The sequence below is a fragment of the Haplochromis burtoni genome, unplaced genomic scaffold (assembly GCF_018398535.1).
Source record: "Haplochromis burtoni strain Fernald_Lab_line unplaced genomic scaffold, NCSU_Asbu1 Contig_56, whole genome shotgun sequence".
NCBI classification, from domain to species: domain Eukaryota; kingdom Metazoa; phylum Chordata; class Actinopteri; order Cichliformes; family Cichlidae; genus Haplochromis; species Haplochromis burtoni.
In genome coordinates this window covers 46,748-61,310 of record NW_024582417.1, presented here as the reverse complement: position 1 = coordinate 61,310, position 14,563 = coordinate 46,748, and the positions used below count along the sequence as shown (strand labels likewise).

The window sequence follows — 14,563 nt, the reverse complement described above, 5'->3', positions numbered from 1 at the left end:
TGTGAGTCATTAGGCCTACTCAGCTTATCATGACACAGTTGTCCTGGTTATTCAGAGCCGTGGTTTATCTTTTTTCTTTTTTAATTGTAACCTTTCAATCTGGGAACCAGATTCTTGATTATTTTTGGAGGAGCAAATAATTTATATGTTTATAGCATGTCTATGTTTTTCACTTGTAACTGCATAATGTAAATGTATAACAACTGGTGGGTGACCACCGTGCAGTCTGTATTTCTTAGCTAATGTCCTTTTGAATTCATTACAGATTTTTCCTCGTGGCTCCATAGTGCACTGCTTTCCAGGTTTGATCCCGGGAAAAGCACACAATTCCCCTTGGTGTTGAGACAGGAAGGGCATCTGGTGTGAAAATGCTAAAACATGCGGCGCTATCTACTGTGGTGACCGCTTGTGAATGAGGGAGCAGTTGAAAGTAGCTACTTTATTACATCATTATGTTTTTTGTTTGTATTCTAAAGAGGTTTTGTGCATTTAGCAAAATCTGTATATAAGACAGATAAAGCAATGGTGCCCCCATCTTGGGTTTTTAATCAAACAAGAGGTTAGTGTGCTAGCATATTAGCAAAGAACGTACACATACCTTTTAATTAGGGCTAACATATAGAGTATTGGAGCAGGCTTCTTGGTCAGATTGTTAATACTGCATAGCAGACCACATTATATGTAAAGTAATTTGATTTAAAGGCACTAACAGTGGTGCAGTGAGAGGAACAGTTCGCTGTCTCTAATTAGCTGATGCTAACACCGCTAACACTGCTGTGTTACCATGCAGTTGTCTGTCAAACCAGCTCTGCCCAAATAAGGCATTACTGTATACCTTAATAGCATTTAAAGGTTTAGTTGTTAAAAAATATATCACCCAGTAGGAGGGATATAACCTTTTTCTGTAGCCGTCTGTTAGCCTCAAGCTACCATGTTTGATATACTGCAGCTTTTGCATTTCCGAAATGGCCTAATTTTTCAAACCTAGACAATGCATTTAGAGTTTTTTGGGGCGGGGGTTTTGTTGTAGTTTTTAAAACAGTCATAGCTGATAGCTAATATTTAAAGGGATTTGATTTTCCGAGCTAATTTGATATTAGTATTGGTTAGTTTTGTTAGTTTTTTATGTGATGAGCAAATGCTCATTACTATGCTAATGGTTAGCAAAGGTTTTCTAGGTTCTTGTTCATGGATGGAAAAGTAGTGGGCAATAGGGATGCATTTTAAGTCGAATTGTGAATTGTGCTAGAAATCAGAGGGTGAAACAATCCATGGATACATCAGATTTGTTAACCAAATTCAACAAATGCAATTTTTGGAGATTTAGTTCAAATCTCAAAGTACTCCCAGTCTTACTCTGTGCTCAGAGACGTTAAAGAGAGAGAGCTGCCCCACTGTTAACGTTACAATCTAATTTCTTGATTGTAACTCAAAATTTGTAGTTTAAGTGTTTATTTATTAGATCTGTTCAAATGCAGGCTAACTTTGCAGGTCTTAATTCTGATTTGTAAGTTGTGAAATAAAGTATAAGTAGAAAAATTATAGCTCTTGATCAGTTAAATACAGTTTATCACATTATCTGGTCTTTTGGCTTACAAATTAAATACTGAGTTTTGCTCCTATATACTTGTGATTTTAGAAAATAACATTTCACCAAGCTGTACTTTGACAATGACACACTAGCAGTATGTGCATGCCATCAATATAGGAAAATGTTAATTAAATCTATTCTACATCACATGACAGAAAAACTTTAAAGCTCACATGCTCGCTGCCCGTATCGCTAGCGCTGTGTCAAACAGGTATTTTTTTTTGTTGACAGAGAAATATCTACTGTCAGCATCTCTCTTCTCATCACGCGCCCATGCCTCTGCAAGCCAGTATTAAAGTTTGCTATCAAAAACAACCAGTTTGCTGCTGCTTTTGCATGAGGGTAATCCATCATTAAAAAGATCTACAGATAATATGACAGTTCCTTAGCATCTCATACGTTTTAAAACTACAAAATGAAAAAAATAAAACTCATCCTGCCTGAATGTGTTTGCAGCTCATTACCTGAGTGTTTTAAACATCATCACAAATACCCACCAAAAGGTGAAAAAGCAAAAGTGGAGAGGACACGAGAGCTTTTTAGATGTCATTCACTGCAGTAGAGGAGTACTTTAGGTCCTCAGCTCTCAGCAAACAGCATGACACCAGCATGCTTTTTTACTCATTAAAGCCATTAGTGAGCTTCACCGACTCACATCTGAAATGAAAATAAGGGTTGTAAATGTTTCAAATGTGGATGTAAATTATTTTAATCTCAAAGTGATAATAGTTATTAAGTTTAAATTAAATGCACAGATGGAGCATATTAAACCTAATAACAAGCTATAGTTGAAGGTGGAGAGTTCTTTTAAACTGCAATACAAAGTCTAAATGCTAAGAATTCACAAAGAAAATGAACTATTTCATGGCCATTGTCATTGGCTCTGCCTCTTTTACAGCCTGTTTACATACAGTGTTCATCATGAACTTGAACTTCAGTGTACCACCCTGCGAAGTGAGCTCAGGTTTCAATGTAAAGGGTTTTAAATACCCGAAGGCACGAGTGTAACGAGACTCGGATGTTTTTTAGCTGTTGACCTTGCGAGGTGTGGTTTAACCTCAGTACTAGAATGCAGATGGATATGTGAGGTTTATTTTAGCTGTGCAGAGAAAAGATACATTTAAAGCTGCATGAGGTGATTCTTAATGCAGTGTTTCTCTTTAATCTTGCGAAGAAAAAAAAGGACATTTACACAGTAGATCAGTTTATGAGTGGTAATTTCTGTTGCTTGCTATACAAACTTCAGCTTTTTTGTTTTGTCAACAATTCAGGAAGATCTTTTTCGTCTGTGTCTATGCAGTAAAAGCATAAACAGTCTAAAGAGTAGTTTGGCAGTAAGTAGGGCAGTAAATGCAGAAATTGTGTTTCTGATTAAACATTGGCATTTCCCCTCTGCGGTAGCTAATGTTTTTTTGTTTTGTTTCATTTAGTTTTTTTGCAAGGCATTTCTCATCAATCTGGCCCAATTAAATAAGAGCTTGATTTTTCAGTAACACTTGCGAGTTTCATTCTGAGTCTTTACCTTTGTGTGCAAATCTTTACCAAGCTATGGAAACCTGAAAGTGGAATGGAAGTTTGTGTGTCATAAAGAGGACATCCGTAGCTACAAGCTAATGCTAAGACGTCACAAATTTGTAGTGACCTAAGGCATAATGTCACCTTGTTAACATGGGAACCTTTTCCACAACAATGTACAAGTAATGACATTAAAGTTGCTTGAATTACTGCTTTGCAGTGAAAGACTTTCAGCAATATCGTCTTGCTTTGTGCCTCTCATTTGAGTTCCTTACCTTATTAGCTCACTCTGACCCATTTGACGCCCTACAAATGGCTTCATATAAGCTACAAATAGACTACATATATGCCCATGAAGTATGGGGAAAGAAGCAAACTAGAAATATAAATTATGGGTGAGTGTTTGATTTTTGCCTGCTGCTCTGTGTTTTGGAATCTTTTTGGACTGGAAGGATTTTATTGCGGAGCAGTTGCAGTAAGCTGAGGGCAGTTTCTGCAGTAAAACACAGACAAGGATAGCATAGCAAAATGTTAAACACCAGAGCTTGAATTTAACGCAAAATGTAGCATTTGGATCTTTAAAAATATGGATTGGCGTGAAAACTAAGCATAAGTGATATGCTTTTAGTTTAACAATGGTCACCTTTGAAATATCAGCTGTGTGCATAGTCTCCAAATATTATACGTGCAAAGTTGAAAGTTCACATAATTTTCCTTTGCTTTGTTTTAGATTAGACCCCGACCTATTTATTGGCCATGTCGATATATTGGCTGATATTACGTATTTCAAAACATACCAGTACTGGCATTTATAAAGATCAATAAATAAAAATGTTGCACGGGGCCTGCTGACATCACAGTTCAGGTGTTTTCGTCATGCCACGCTACCATTAACTTAAGCCTCTTATCACTGCAGTGATACAGTTGGGAGGTGTTATTTATTAATAGAGAAAATTGTTTCAATATTTACCGGTGCACAGAGCAGAGAAACATCTTTTAGTTCCCTTATATTCAAGAGGAGGAACACATTTCCAGGCTGATATCTCCAAAGGTGGGCAGCATACTGTCCCTTTAAATCAGATTTAAATGCATATAAGAGCATGAATTTCAGGATAAATGATAGAGAATAACTGAATAAAATGGTCTGAGGTAAATTACGATATCAAACATGCCAGTGGGGAAATGTATACTTTAGCATATGAAGGAGGTTGAGAATGAGATTAATCCATGGATTTCCTCTCCAGAAGTTAGCCCATCATCTTTTCATATATTCCCCGTTAAGGAATGCACATAATTACATTTCTACAACAGTGCTGGCGTGCAAGTGGTTACTGGCTCAATTACCTCAGGCTGAAGTGGTGCTTAAACACCAGCTTCAAACAATTGTGTGTTCCTATATGCTCTATAGGAACAAGAGTCTGGAAACCCAAGATAGAAAATGATTCCTTTTATGAAGAAGGAAAGGGTGTGAGCTAAAATGCAGTTTTTCTTTTGCTTAGGCCAGAGACTTTTATTCTTTTTAGCAGTGAGCTGTTAAAGACTGCAACACATCACTCAGATATCTCCAGTCACAGTGATTCTCTTGTCCCTCTGGGTCTCGTTTAGATGCAAAATAATGGAAGCAGCAATATCTAGTAATTTTGCCTGAGGCCACTCAGTGTAGGCTACATTTGGAGTAAGACAAACACAGACGACTGCCTGCATTAAGAAGGACCAGTAACTATAATTATAATTTGAATATAACTGATTCAGAGTTGAATTCATTTCCAGACCATGAAACCGCGGACAATTTTAATCAAGGTTAAATGAAAGCATGAGCGTTGCTTTCCTACTGGAAAGTGTCTGGAATATAATAATTGCTCTTAATTTCTGGCTTTCTAAGAAGATGCACGGTATTCTGTCAGCCACAATTAGGGGAAAACATATGTTTTCATGTATAGATTATATGGAGACGTGTTATTAATTGGTCTGTAAGTGAAAACAGTCTCATGCTGTTTAACTGGAGCTGTCCAAAGCTCGTCTGAGTGAGTTCTTAGTTTGGTCTATAAAAGAAGCTCCATGTTCTTTAAGATTGCCGCATACAAAGGATGTGTGAAGAAGGTGGCTGCTGTGCGCTCTGTTTTTTCAGGCCAGGTTATCATAAGAAGTGTCTGCTTCAGACATTTTTCTAGGTCAGAGGAGCTCATTCTAAGCAAAAACACTTCTTAGGTGATGAAGTACTCTAGCCAGGTGAAAATAGCTAATTTGTTTCATGCTGTGTTATTAATGTCTTTCAGCAGCACACATTACGTCCTCACAGTAAAAACAGCATTTTTGAATGCAAGTCCTACAGAAAATGCTAACTTTCACGGTATTAACATTGGTGCGACTGATTGATTTGTTAAAACGGCAAGCTAATGGGGCGCCTGAGTGGCTCAACGGATTCAGCAGGCAAACCATGTGCTGTGAGAAGGCTTCCTATTGGTTGCAGAGGCCCAGTTTCAAATCTGTGATTAGGCCATTTACTGTGTGCCGTCCTGGTCTTTCTCCTATCTTTCCTGTCTTGTCTCCACTGTCCGCTCTTAAAAAAAGCTAGTGGTCTGTTAGTGGTCAAGCTCGCAACAAATGTCATATTTTCTTGATGCATTTAAAAAAGTGACTTGGGAGAACGTTCGTTTGAAATATTTGAACACAGTGTTCTAATGGAAAATCTTGTGGTGACAGTGATAGCATGTTTGCTTTGTATCCAGGACTTTAAAGGCTCAGTTATTATGGATTTAATTGCAGAAATGTCCTGAGAACAAGCAGTCAGTCTACACTCACTCACTGGGTAGACCTTGCTAGTTTTGACCCCCTTTTGTCAACAGATCATATGCACACTGAACAGGATGGATCCATGCTTTCATGTTGTTTACACCAACTTCTGAGCTTGCTATCCAAATGTTGTAGAGAAATCAAGACTCATCAGATGGGACGTTGTTCCAGTGTTCCACTGTTGAGTTTCAGTGAGTCTGTGTGGATGGTACCCTCAGTTTCCTGTTCTTAGCTGACACGAGCGGTGCCCAATGTGGTCTTCTGCTGCTGTCGCCCATCTACTTCAAGGTTCAATTTGATTTGTGTTTAGAGATGTTCTTCTGCTTGTCTTTGTTGTAACAAGTAGTTATCTAAGTTACTGTTGCCTTCCTATCAGCTCCAAGCAGTCTGTCCTTTCTCCTCTGACCTTTGACTTCAACAAGGCGTTTTTGCTCAGAGAACTGTTGCTCACTATTTGAACCTCTTGTGTTTTTTCCCCATAAACCCTACAGATGGCTGTGTGGGGAAAATCCCAGTAGATCAGCAGTTTCTGAAATACTCAGACCAGCCCGTCTGGCACTAACAAGCATGCTATGTTCAAAGTCAGTTAAATCGCCTTTTTTCTTCATTCTGATGCTCGGGTTAAACTTTAGCAGGTTGTCGAGCAGCTGAACAGGTGTGTCGTTGAGTTAATGCGTGCCCTGCAGTTTTTGCTCAGGAGTTTTGTCTGTTTTCACAGGATTTGGCTTTTCGTTAATTGAACTGAGGAGGTGGTGGACAACGGGACCGTGCTAAGTTTTTCTAAAAGAGCGTTCAGACAAGGACGGCGCGAATGGGACTTAAAAGACTTCAGGAAGGGCCTGGTTGGCAGAAGGAGTGAGTATGGACAACCTTTCTGATTTCGGAGGCCCCTGTCCGTCTGGCCGCAGGGAATGGGAGTGAGTATGAAATAAAGTGCTTTATTTAGCTCATGCTTCATAACCATCACTGTAGTGGTAAACACAATATACCATTCAAATAGTTGTGAAAGTTTTCATGTAATAGTTTAAAGAAATCTGGTATATCTTTTTAGACATTAGCATTTAGCAAAGTTTTTCATCGTCTTTCATTGTGAGCATACGTGCACAAAACTACAACACATTTGAGAAATGTATAAAGATAAACTGCATAACAAACATGTAGTAAATGTTGTATTTTAACAATGAAGAACATATTTATCTTGAATGACCCTCAATTTGAGTTGTGTGAGGAGCGCGCTGTTCAATATTCAGGCAGTTCTCTTAGGACATCATCTGCAATGCAAAGCAAAAAAACCCTTTTATACAAATGTGATCAAAGCACTTACATCCATCAAGAGTAATGAAGCATTTTATGAATCACTGTGGGACTATTAATAATGATCCAAAACCACAGGAATAATAAGTTACCCTCACGCAGAGTTGTGCACTCATAACGTTCAATGTTCCTCTGTAGTAGTTTTTTCTTTTTGTAATACCTGCTGTGTCTATGATGTACAAGCCGGTCACTTCTTTTGACATTTTAAAGATAACGCCCAAGTTACAGCCTATCACATGATACTGTCATAGTCAGTGTAATCATGTAAAAACATTCTTATTTCAGTCTGTAAGAGAAAAATGCTCTTCGGGCAAAGTTGTATTTTAATGTCAGTTCACGCATAATTCACTGTTGGCTCACAAAAGCTTTCTTACAGCCTCACTTATTGGGTCACAGTCAGGAAAAAGTGAGAAAGATTGAATTTCAAAATAAGTTAGTTTAAAAACAAAACAAAATCTGCTCTGAAAAATTGATACTGGCCATACCCGGGTCAAAGTCATGCACTGACAAGGTTGATTACATTTAACAAATTTTTTTATGACTGATTATCTCTGTTGCTGCTGATCAATCAGTTACACGCGATAAAAATAAACTCCTGCTGCTGTGTTCTCAGGTAGTAAATATCCTGTTACGACCAGGAGTAATTCGTAAGAAAAAAGATATGGAAGTGACTCGTGACTTGTCTGCCTTTAGACATCCAGCCATGTGAGCTTCTGAGTATAAAGCAATAATGCAAATATGGAGTAGGTCACTTACAAGCCACAGTGACCTGTTAAACATGGGGGAAGACCAGAGGCTTCAAATGCGGTTACCTCTAACATAATCACAGCATTAGTAGTGGTTGGTCCACACATTGTCTCTGATAATTTCTTGAGATTGACACTTAAATTGGCTTTTTTTTTTTAAATTACAACATATTTTACCATCTCACAGAGGGTAGTGCAGGACCACAAGACAAAATAAACAATGGCTACATTCCTTTTCTCTGCTTTACTTGTGAATCCTGGATGATTGAGCCATTGTTGAGGTTGTTAGTGAAAACTGCTCTCATACTAGGACAGCTCAAAAGTCTTGCTGTGAAAACTGTTTGTTACATTGTGCAAAAGACAAAAATATGTCCTGAACTCATTATATCATTATATCACTGACACGTGTTTGATGACGTCAAAGGAACTTCTTCCTAACACGTATCCTTCTTTTTCAAGCACCAATAGCTGCATGGACGATTTAATGGATGAAGATGAGAAGGACAGGGCAAAAAGGTACTGACGTCTGTGCATACTGGGCAAACACTTCATGTATAGTATCACACATTTATTACTATTTACATAAATGGGAATGGCAATGGAAAACAGATTATTGGTGGTAGGTCATCACTTTAAAAGAAACTGGACTGGACATAATAAATGAAGAAATTCATTTCATTTTCCGTGACATTACGGTTAATCTGGGCCTCTTTTGGCTCATTTTGTATTTTAAACACTTACAAATACTGGTGTCTAAAAGCGACTGAGTTCTTAGTTCACAAAGGTTTGACTCCAGATTCACATATTACTTCTTATCTGAAAAATTCCTATGGACACTCTAGGACACGGTGTCATAAGATATCAAACTCAACCGTTGGTAGAATAACCAGCCTTCTCTTTTTAAAAATGTAAATTCTATATGATTACATCTATGTTTAATTAATTGTTTTCATGCCCTATTTTTATAACAAAGTACCCACAGATTTGAATATATTCAGGCTCTGCTTACATTTTCAGCACCGTGCCGCTGTTACATTTACCTTTCTTGTTCTGCTTGTTTTCTTTTTTCCTTATTCCAAACTATCTTCCGTGTAAACAGGATAGCTGAACTAAAGTCACTTAATTTTCACTTGCAATAACCGCTCTGTTATAGGGCATCCCGTAACAAATCAGAAAAGAAAAGAAGAGACCAATTCAATGTGCTCATCAAAGAGCTGTGCACCATGCTGCAGGGTCAGGGCCATCCGCGCAAGATGGACAAGTCCACCATATTGCAGAGGACCATCGACTTTTTGCAGAAACAGAAAGGTACGGGCTTTTATGTAGTCTTTCTATTTCTATAGTCTTTCTATTTAGTTTTGTTAATTTAATAGACATATTTCTAACATTTTCTCTTTTCCAGACATCACTGCACAGAACGACACCTGCGATGTGAGGCAGGACTGGAAGCCTTCGTTTCTCAGTAATGAGGAGTTCACTCAGCTAATGCTGGAGGTAAACTTCAGGAGGATGTCTTTGAAGAGTAGCTGTTATTTAACTCTGCCATTAGGTAATATTAATAAACACAAAGGCAAAGCTACATCCTCTCTAAAATGATGATTTTTATTTTAAGTGCATGTATTCATAGTTTGCTATAAAATCAGCAGTGAAGACGTGAGGTCTCTTTAGGCAATATGCGAAAGCAGAGTAAATATCAGCACGTTAACACGTCAGCATAATGTGCTGATAGATTAATTAAGACCCGATGAGACATTGTGCAATTATTGTGCAATTTTTCAACATGCTGTAATACAGTAATATAATTGTGGTAACTTCCTCCCTCTTGCAGGCCCTAGATGGTTTCTTGGTTGCATTAACTACAGATGGTAACATCATATACGTGTCTGACAGTGTTTCCTCACTTATTGGCCATTTACCGGTAAGTAAGAGGGCCTCAAATTCATGCAACCATCAAAGCTCTGTATTGTCACTTAAGCATAGCAGTGATTTAGACAACATTAGATTTCACTTCACCATATCTGGTCCTCGTTTTATTTTTGTTGCCATAACAGTGAAGTTAGACAGAAAAAAGCTCTGTTTTGCTGCTTTATCTGAAGCAGATTGCCGTTGTGACTCCCATTAAGACTGTTGTGTAAGATATCACTTGTTGAAATGGTGCCAGGAAGACTGACTGCCATTCATCTGTCTTTTTTGCACCAGTCAGATATGGTGGACCAAAATATCTTGAATTTCCTCCCGGAGCGGGAGCACGGGGAGGTGTATAAGCTGCTATCATCCCACATGCTGATGACTGACCCCATTGCTGCTGACTTCCTTGACAGTGAGTATCCCGCTGAGCGGGCTCTCTGCACACACTGTGTCTGGGTCATCGTGTTGAAACACAGCGGAAGTAGAAAGGTTAAAGCCTGTAGACTGTCTCCCACTTTGGGAGATCAAAATGCTGTGGACAGAACAGTTGCCGCTGGTGTAATTCTCCACTAAAAATCAGCTCAAAAAGTTATGTTGGCTCAAGAAGCTTCTTTCTTTGTTTGAAGTACAAAAACAACATTTGACTGTTGTTTTCTGTCTTGTAGAATTTTTGTCACAAAGACTGTTTGGACTGAAACTGAGATACAGAAGCTAGTTGAATTACGGTCTGCAGGTTATTGGATTGCTGATTAGTGTGTATCTATGATTAGACTTTTAGCTAATAATAGGAGCTAGCTTAGTATCATAGTTAAGACTTTAAATCACTGTTATGTTAGCACAGTAATCCAAAGCAATGTAGTATGGGAGGCTCAAGAACCTGACCTTAATCCTGTCTTACTATTGGACTTTTCTGGGGAAGAGAGAGGGCGAGTCGCAAGAGTCTCGGCCTATCTTTAGAGACCTAAATAGCAAACTGTCACAAAGCCAAGTCTGCAGATAAAACAACATCCTTTGAGCACATCCATCATTTGTTTTTTACCAGTAAAAAGGATTACATTTTATTACCTTGCTATGCAAAGGTAAGTTTATTTTACACTGTCCTAGTACAGGAAACAAAGCAACCTCTTCTATTGGTGCCTGTCAGCATTTTGACTCTTTGGTTTTTCTGTGTCAAAAATACCATTGAGAAGCACCTCAGCTTTTATAATGATAAACTTCATTATGTTCAGGGTGTAACCATGACAATATCTGCTTTTTAGGTGAGGCACACATTGAATTTTGCTGTCATCTAGCTAGAGGTAACATGAACCCAAAAGAGCCACCTGTATACGAGTATGTCAAGTTTGTTGGAGATTTTAAGTTTCACAACCATGGTAAGGATTTGTTTTCTTTTTAAAACAAATACATTTAGAAAAAACAAAACAGAAATACACATACATATGTACATGTTCTTGGTCACACAGTGCCTACGTCGTCTTGTAATGGGCTCGAGTTGACGTTACCAAGGAGTCTGCAGTCGTCTCTGGAGGAGCAGGTCTGCCTCATTGCTACCGTGCGATTAGTCACTCCGCAGTTTCTGAAGGTAAAACCAGCTTGAATGTTAAATCTTGTTCCTTTGTTTCTCTGCTTGTGACTCCACAGAGTAACACTTTACACATTTGCCTAACAAGCAAAAGACCCAGGGGGTGGAGGGTGCAAATCTCACGCGGGTTGCGTTAGAAAATCAAATATGTGGCGCTACCTGCTGTGGCATCATCATGTGAAAAAGGCAGCAGCCTGATGGCGCTTCTGTCGCTTTGTTTCTCTGCTTGTGTCGCTGTGTGTGCTGTCACTAAATCACTCGAGGGCTAAAATGTGGCACTAAAAGCAGTTTCGGTCCATGCAGCAATAGTGAGCTTGGATCAGTGGCACAATGAGGTCTGAGAGGTGACACACTTCGGCATACACTGATTCCATCGTGGCGCACACACTCTGGAAAACTTCTCGCGACAAATAGGTTCAGTGTGGCACACTGTGTACTTGCCAACTTGTTACATCATGAGGATACGCTGTGATCCCTAAAGGGCCCTTTGAGTTGAAATCTGGCCACTTGTCAAGTTACAGAAGGGAATTAAAGTCGCACTCTTGTAAATTTTTGTGAGATCAGCTCAGATGTTATACCCTTTCCAAGCATCCCAAAGGAAATTTATAAAATGGCACGTTTCCAGCGATGGTTTGTTGAAGATTAATTAAATCCCAATATGTAAAAGAAGTGAGAGTGCAGTTTACATGTACAGGATGGTCAGTTGCTATTAAAAGCCAAAAAGCTTAGAACCCCCCCCGCCTGATCTATTGCACAGACTTCAGCTCTGCCGACTAGTTATTCCAAACTGGAAAACACACTGATTACACTGATTGGTCAGACTGGAACAATATCTACTGGGACGAATGACATGGAAAGATTTTTTTCCTTTTCTCAGTCTCAAGATGAATCCTTTGTAAAAAGTAGGCATCAGTTTTTCAAATGTAGAGAATACAAAATTCCCCAGTTCTTTTCAAAGGAGCATTGTTCTCATTTTCAAGAGAGGTTCAAGGGCACAGCATTTTAACAGTGACACACAAGTGTCAATAAAAACGTTGGCATTATCCCGGGCAATATGTAAAACGATAGACACAGCAACTGTGTCTTTGGTTTGTGGACTAGCATTATGGCTGTTGCCACGTTGTTTGCTAGTAATCCTTGTTTGGAAAAAGCATCCATCGTGTACATGGGTGTATTGCACAAATACAGACGCCTGTTTGTTAGTAAGTAACATGCTAGTAAAACACTTGACTTTCATTCGGCAGAGCTGGAGCACAGACTGTTTGGCAAGAAGCCATACTGTTTGTCAGATAATTTTATTAACATGTTCCAAAATGCGCACAACAAACGTAAATTAGCTGATGCGACACCTCAGAGACTGCTAGTATCCTAGTTACCATGATGACACACAACATTAAACCTTTAATATAAAAATTATAGAGTAATAAAAAAGAAATCATCCTCTTTACAGTTATTATGGACAAATTAGCCAGAGACAAACACTTTTCTGTACCTCCTCTTCTCTAACATTGGAATCTAAAGGGACTGACTCGCTTTTGTTGCCAGCCTCAAGTGGCCATTTGAGGAACTGCAGCTTTTTGCACATGCTCGGTGGCTGTTGCTGCTTGGTCCCTCTAAGCATATTCTTGATGTGTAATGATCTTTTTGTGTTAAGTTTCATCATGCACTGTACCAACTCTGATATTAAAAACTATGACCATATACAGGACATACTGTACATAAAACACGATCATGCCTTGCTTCCCTGTGAAATATTAGCGGGGACCTTCCTCAGTCTTTTTGTTTTTGTTTAGGACTTGTGTAACGTGGAAGATCCCTGTGATGAATTCACCTCCAGACACAGCCTTGAATGGAAGTTTCTGTTTTTAGATCACAGGTAAAATATTTGTATTATCCTGACAGCTACCAGTCTATACTTAGAAAAAGTATTTCTTGCATGTTTATTGCCCTGTGTGCGTGTGTGTGTTTCAGAGCCTCGCCAATCATAGGCTATTTACCCTTCGAGGTTCTTGGAACTTCTGGCTACGATTACTATCATGTGGATGACTTAGAGCTCATAGCCCAATGTCACAAGCAATGTAAGCTACTTTTCTGTTGCTTTTTTTCCTACCAGTCTCCATGATCACTGTATCAAGGGCAAATGTAAAAATTGACAGAAATGTCAAAGCACTCATGTGGACTTTCTTTCTTCTCTCCTTAGTAATGCAGTTTGGAAAAGGTAAATCCTGCTATTATCGATTCCTGACCAAAGGTCAGCAGTGGATTTGGTTGCAGACTCACTACTACATTACTTACCACCAGTGGAACTCCAAACCTGAGTTCATTGTCTGCACTCACACTGTTGTCAGGTAAGCCTGGTTTCTTCTTTCTGTGTGTGTGTGTACACATTTCCTCTCTCTTTGGGTAAGGGGTTTATCGATCTAGCCTCCCTTAATACTGCATTTTCTGTTGTCCTTCAGCTATGCTGAAGTGCGAGCTGAAAGAAGGAGAGCGTTTGGCCTTGAAGATCTGTCGCCACCTGAGATAGCCCCATCCTCTGTGAAGGTAACTCGGACACATACTGCACAGCGTGTGACATTTACAAGGTCAGCTTCAAACTTGGCCCACCATGTTGAACATTACTCTGTGTTCCAGGCTCAAGAGCTCTACCTGGACATCTGCTCCACACTGGACGCTCCACGGGACAGAAACAGCGGTGCACGTTCGGTGTCCTCCCACAGCTCCCGGAAGTCCTCCCACACAGCGCTGTCAGACTCTGCATGTGAGTCATCCTCTGCTCCCCAAAGTGCTAACTCACTCAACAGTAGGTCATTATTTACAGAAATCCTGCTCCTGTGTATGGGTGGAAGATCTGTTATTGGGGGATTGTAGGCAGCAAAATAATGCGAGTCTAGTGATAACCCTCTGTCCCTGGGTTTGACATTTTCATTAGCAATGGAAATGGAAGATCAATTTTTAGTTTCCAGAAGAGTCCCACACTCAATCCTTATTTTTTATGTAATCTTTGTGATCACTAATAAAACTCCAGACTTTGTCACTACACCCACCTCGGTGTATGTGGGTGATGATGCATTTGTGAAAGGTTTCCAAGGCTTACTTTAGCCTGCCCTATTT

The 14,563-nt window shown here is 39.2% G+C and overlaps 1 protein-coding gene across 3 annotated transcripts in view; it reads left to right on the top strand.

The window, feature by feature from the left end:
• The window catches only part of npas2 (neuronal PAS domain protein 2), a 41,166-nt gene that overhangs the window by 19,827 nt on the left and 6,776 nt on the right, over positions 1 to 14,563 (top strand). For all 3 annotated transcript variants that reach the window (XM_042220812.1, XM_005922011.3, XM_005922010.3), the window contains exons 2-14: positions 6,618 to 6,816; positions 8,419 to 8,475; positions 9,113 to 9,267; positions 9,362 to 9,453; positions 9,788 to 9,877; positions 10,159 to 10,279; positions 11,127 to 11,240; positions 11,331 to 11,449; positions 13,243 to 13,325; positions 13,421 to 13,527; positions 13,650 to 13,797; positions 13,909 to 13,993; positions 14,084 to 14,210. In XM_042220812.1, the coding sequence (XP_042076746.1) occupies positions 6,761 to 6,816; positions 8,419 to 8,475; positions 9,113 to 9,267; positions 9,362 to 9,453; positions 9,788 to 9,877; positions 10,159 to 10,279; positions 11,127 to 11,240; positions 11,331 to 11,449; positions 13,243 to 13,325; positions 13,421 to 13,527; positions 13,650 to 13,797; positions 13,909 to 13,993; positions 14,084 to 14,210 (1,354 nt within the window). In that variant the 5' untranslated portion in view covers positions 6,618 to 6,760. The remainder of the gene's footprint in view (positions 1 to 6,617; positions 6,817 to 8,418; positions 8,476 to 9,112; positions 9,268 to 9,361; positions 9,454 to 9,787; positions 9,878 to 10,158; positions 10,280 to 11,126; positions 11,241 to 11,330; positions 11,450 to 13,242; positions 13,326 to 13,420; positions 13,528 to 13,649; positions 13,798 to 13,908; positions 13,994 to 14,083; positions 14,211 to 14,563) is intronic.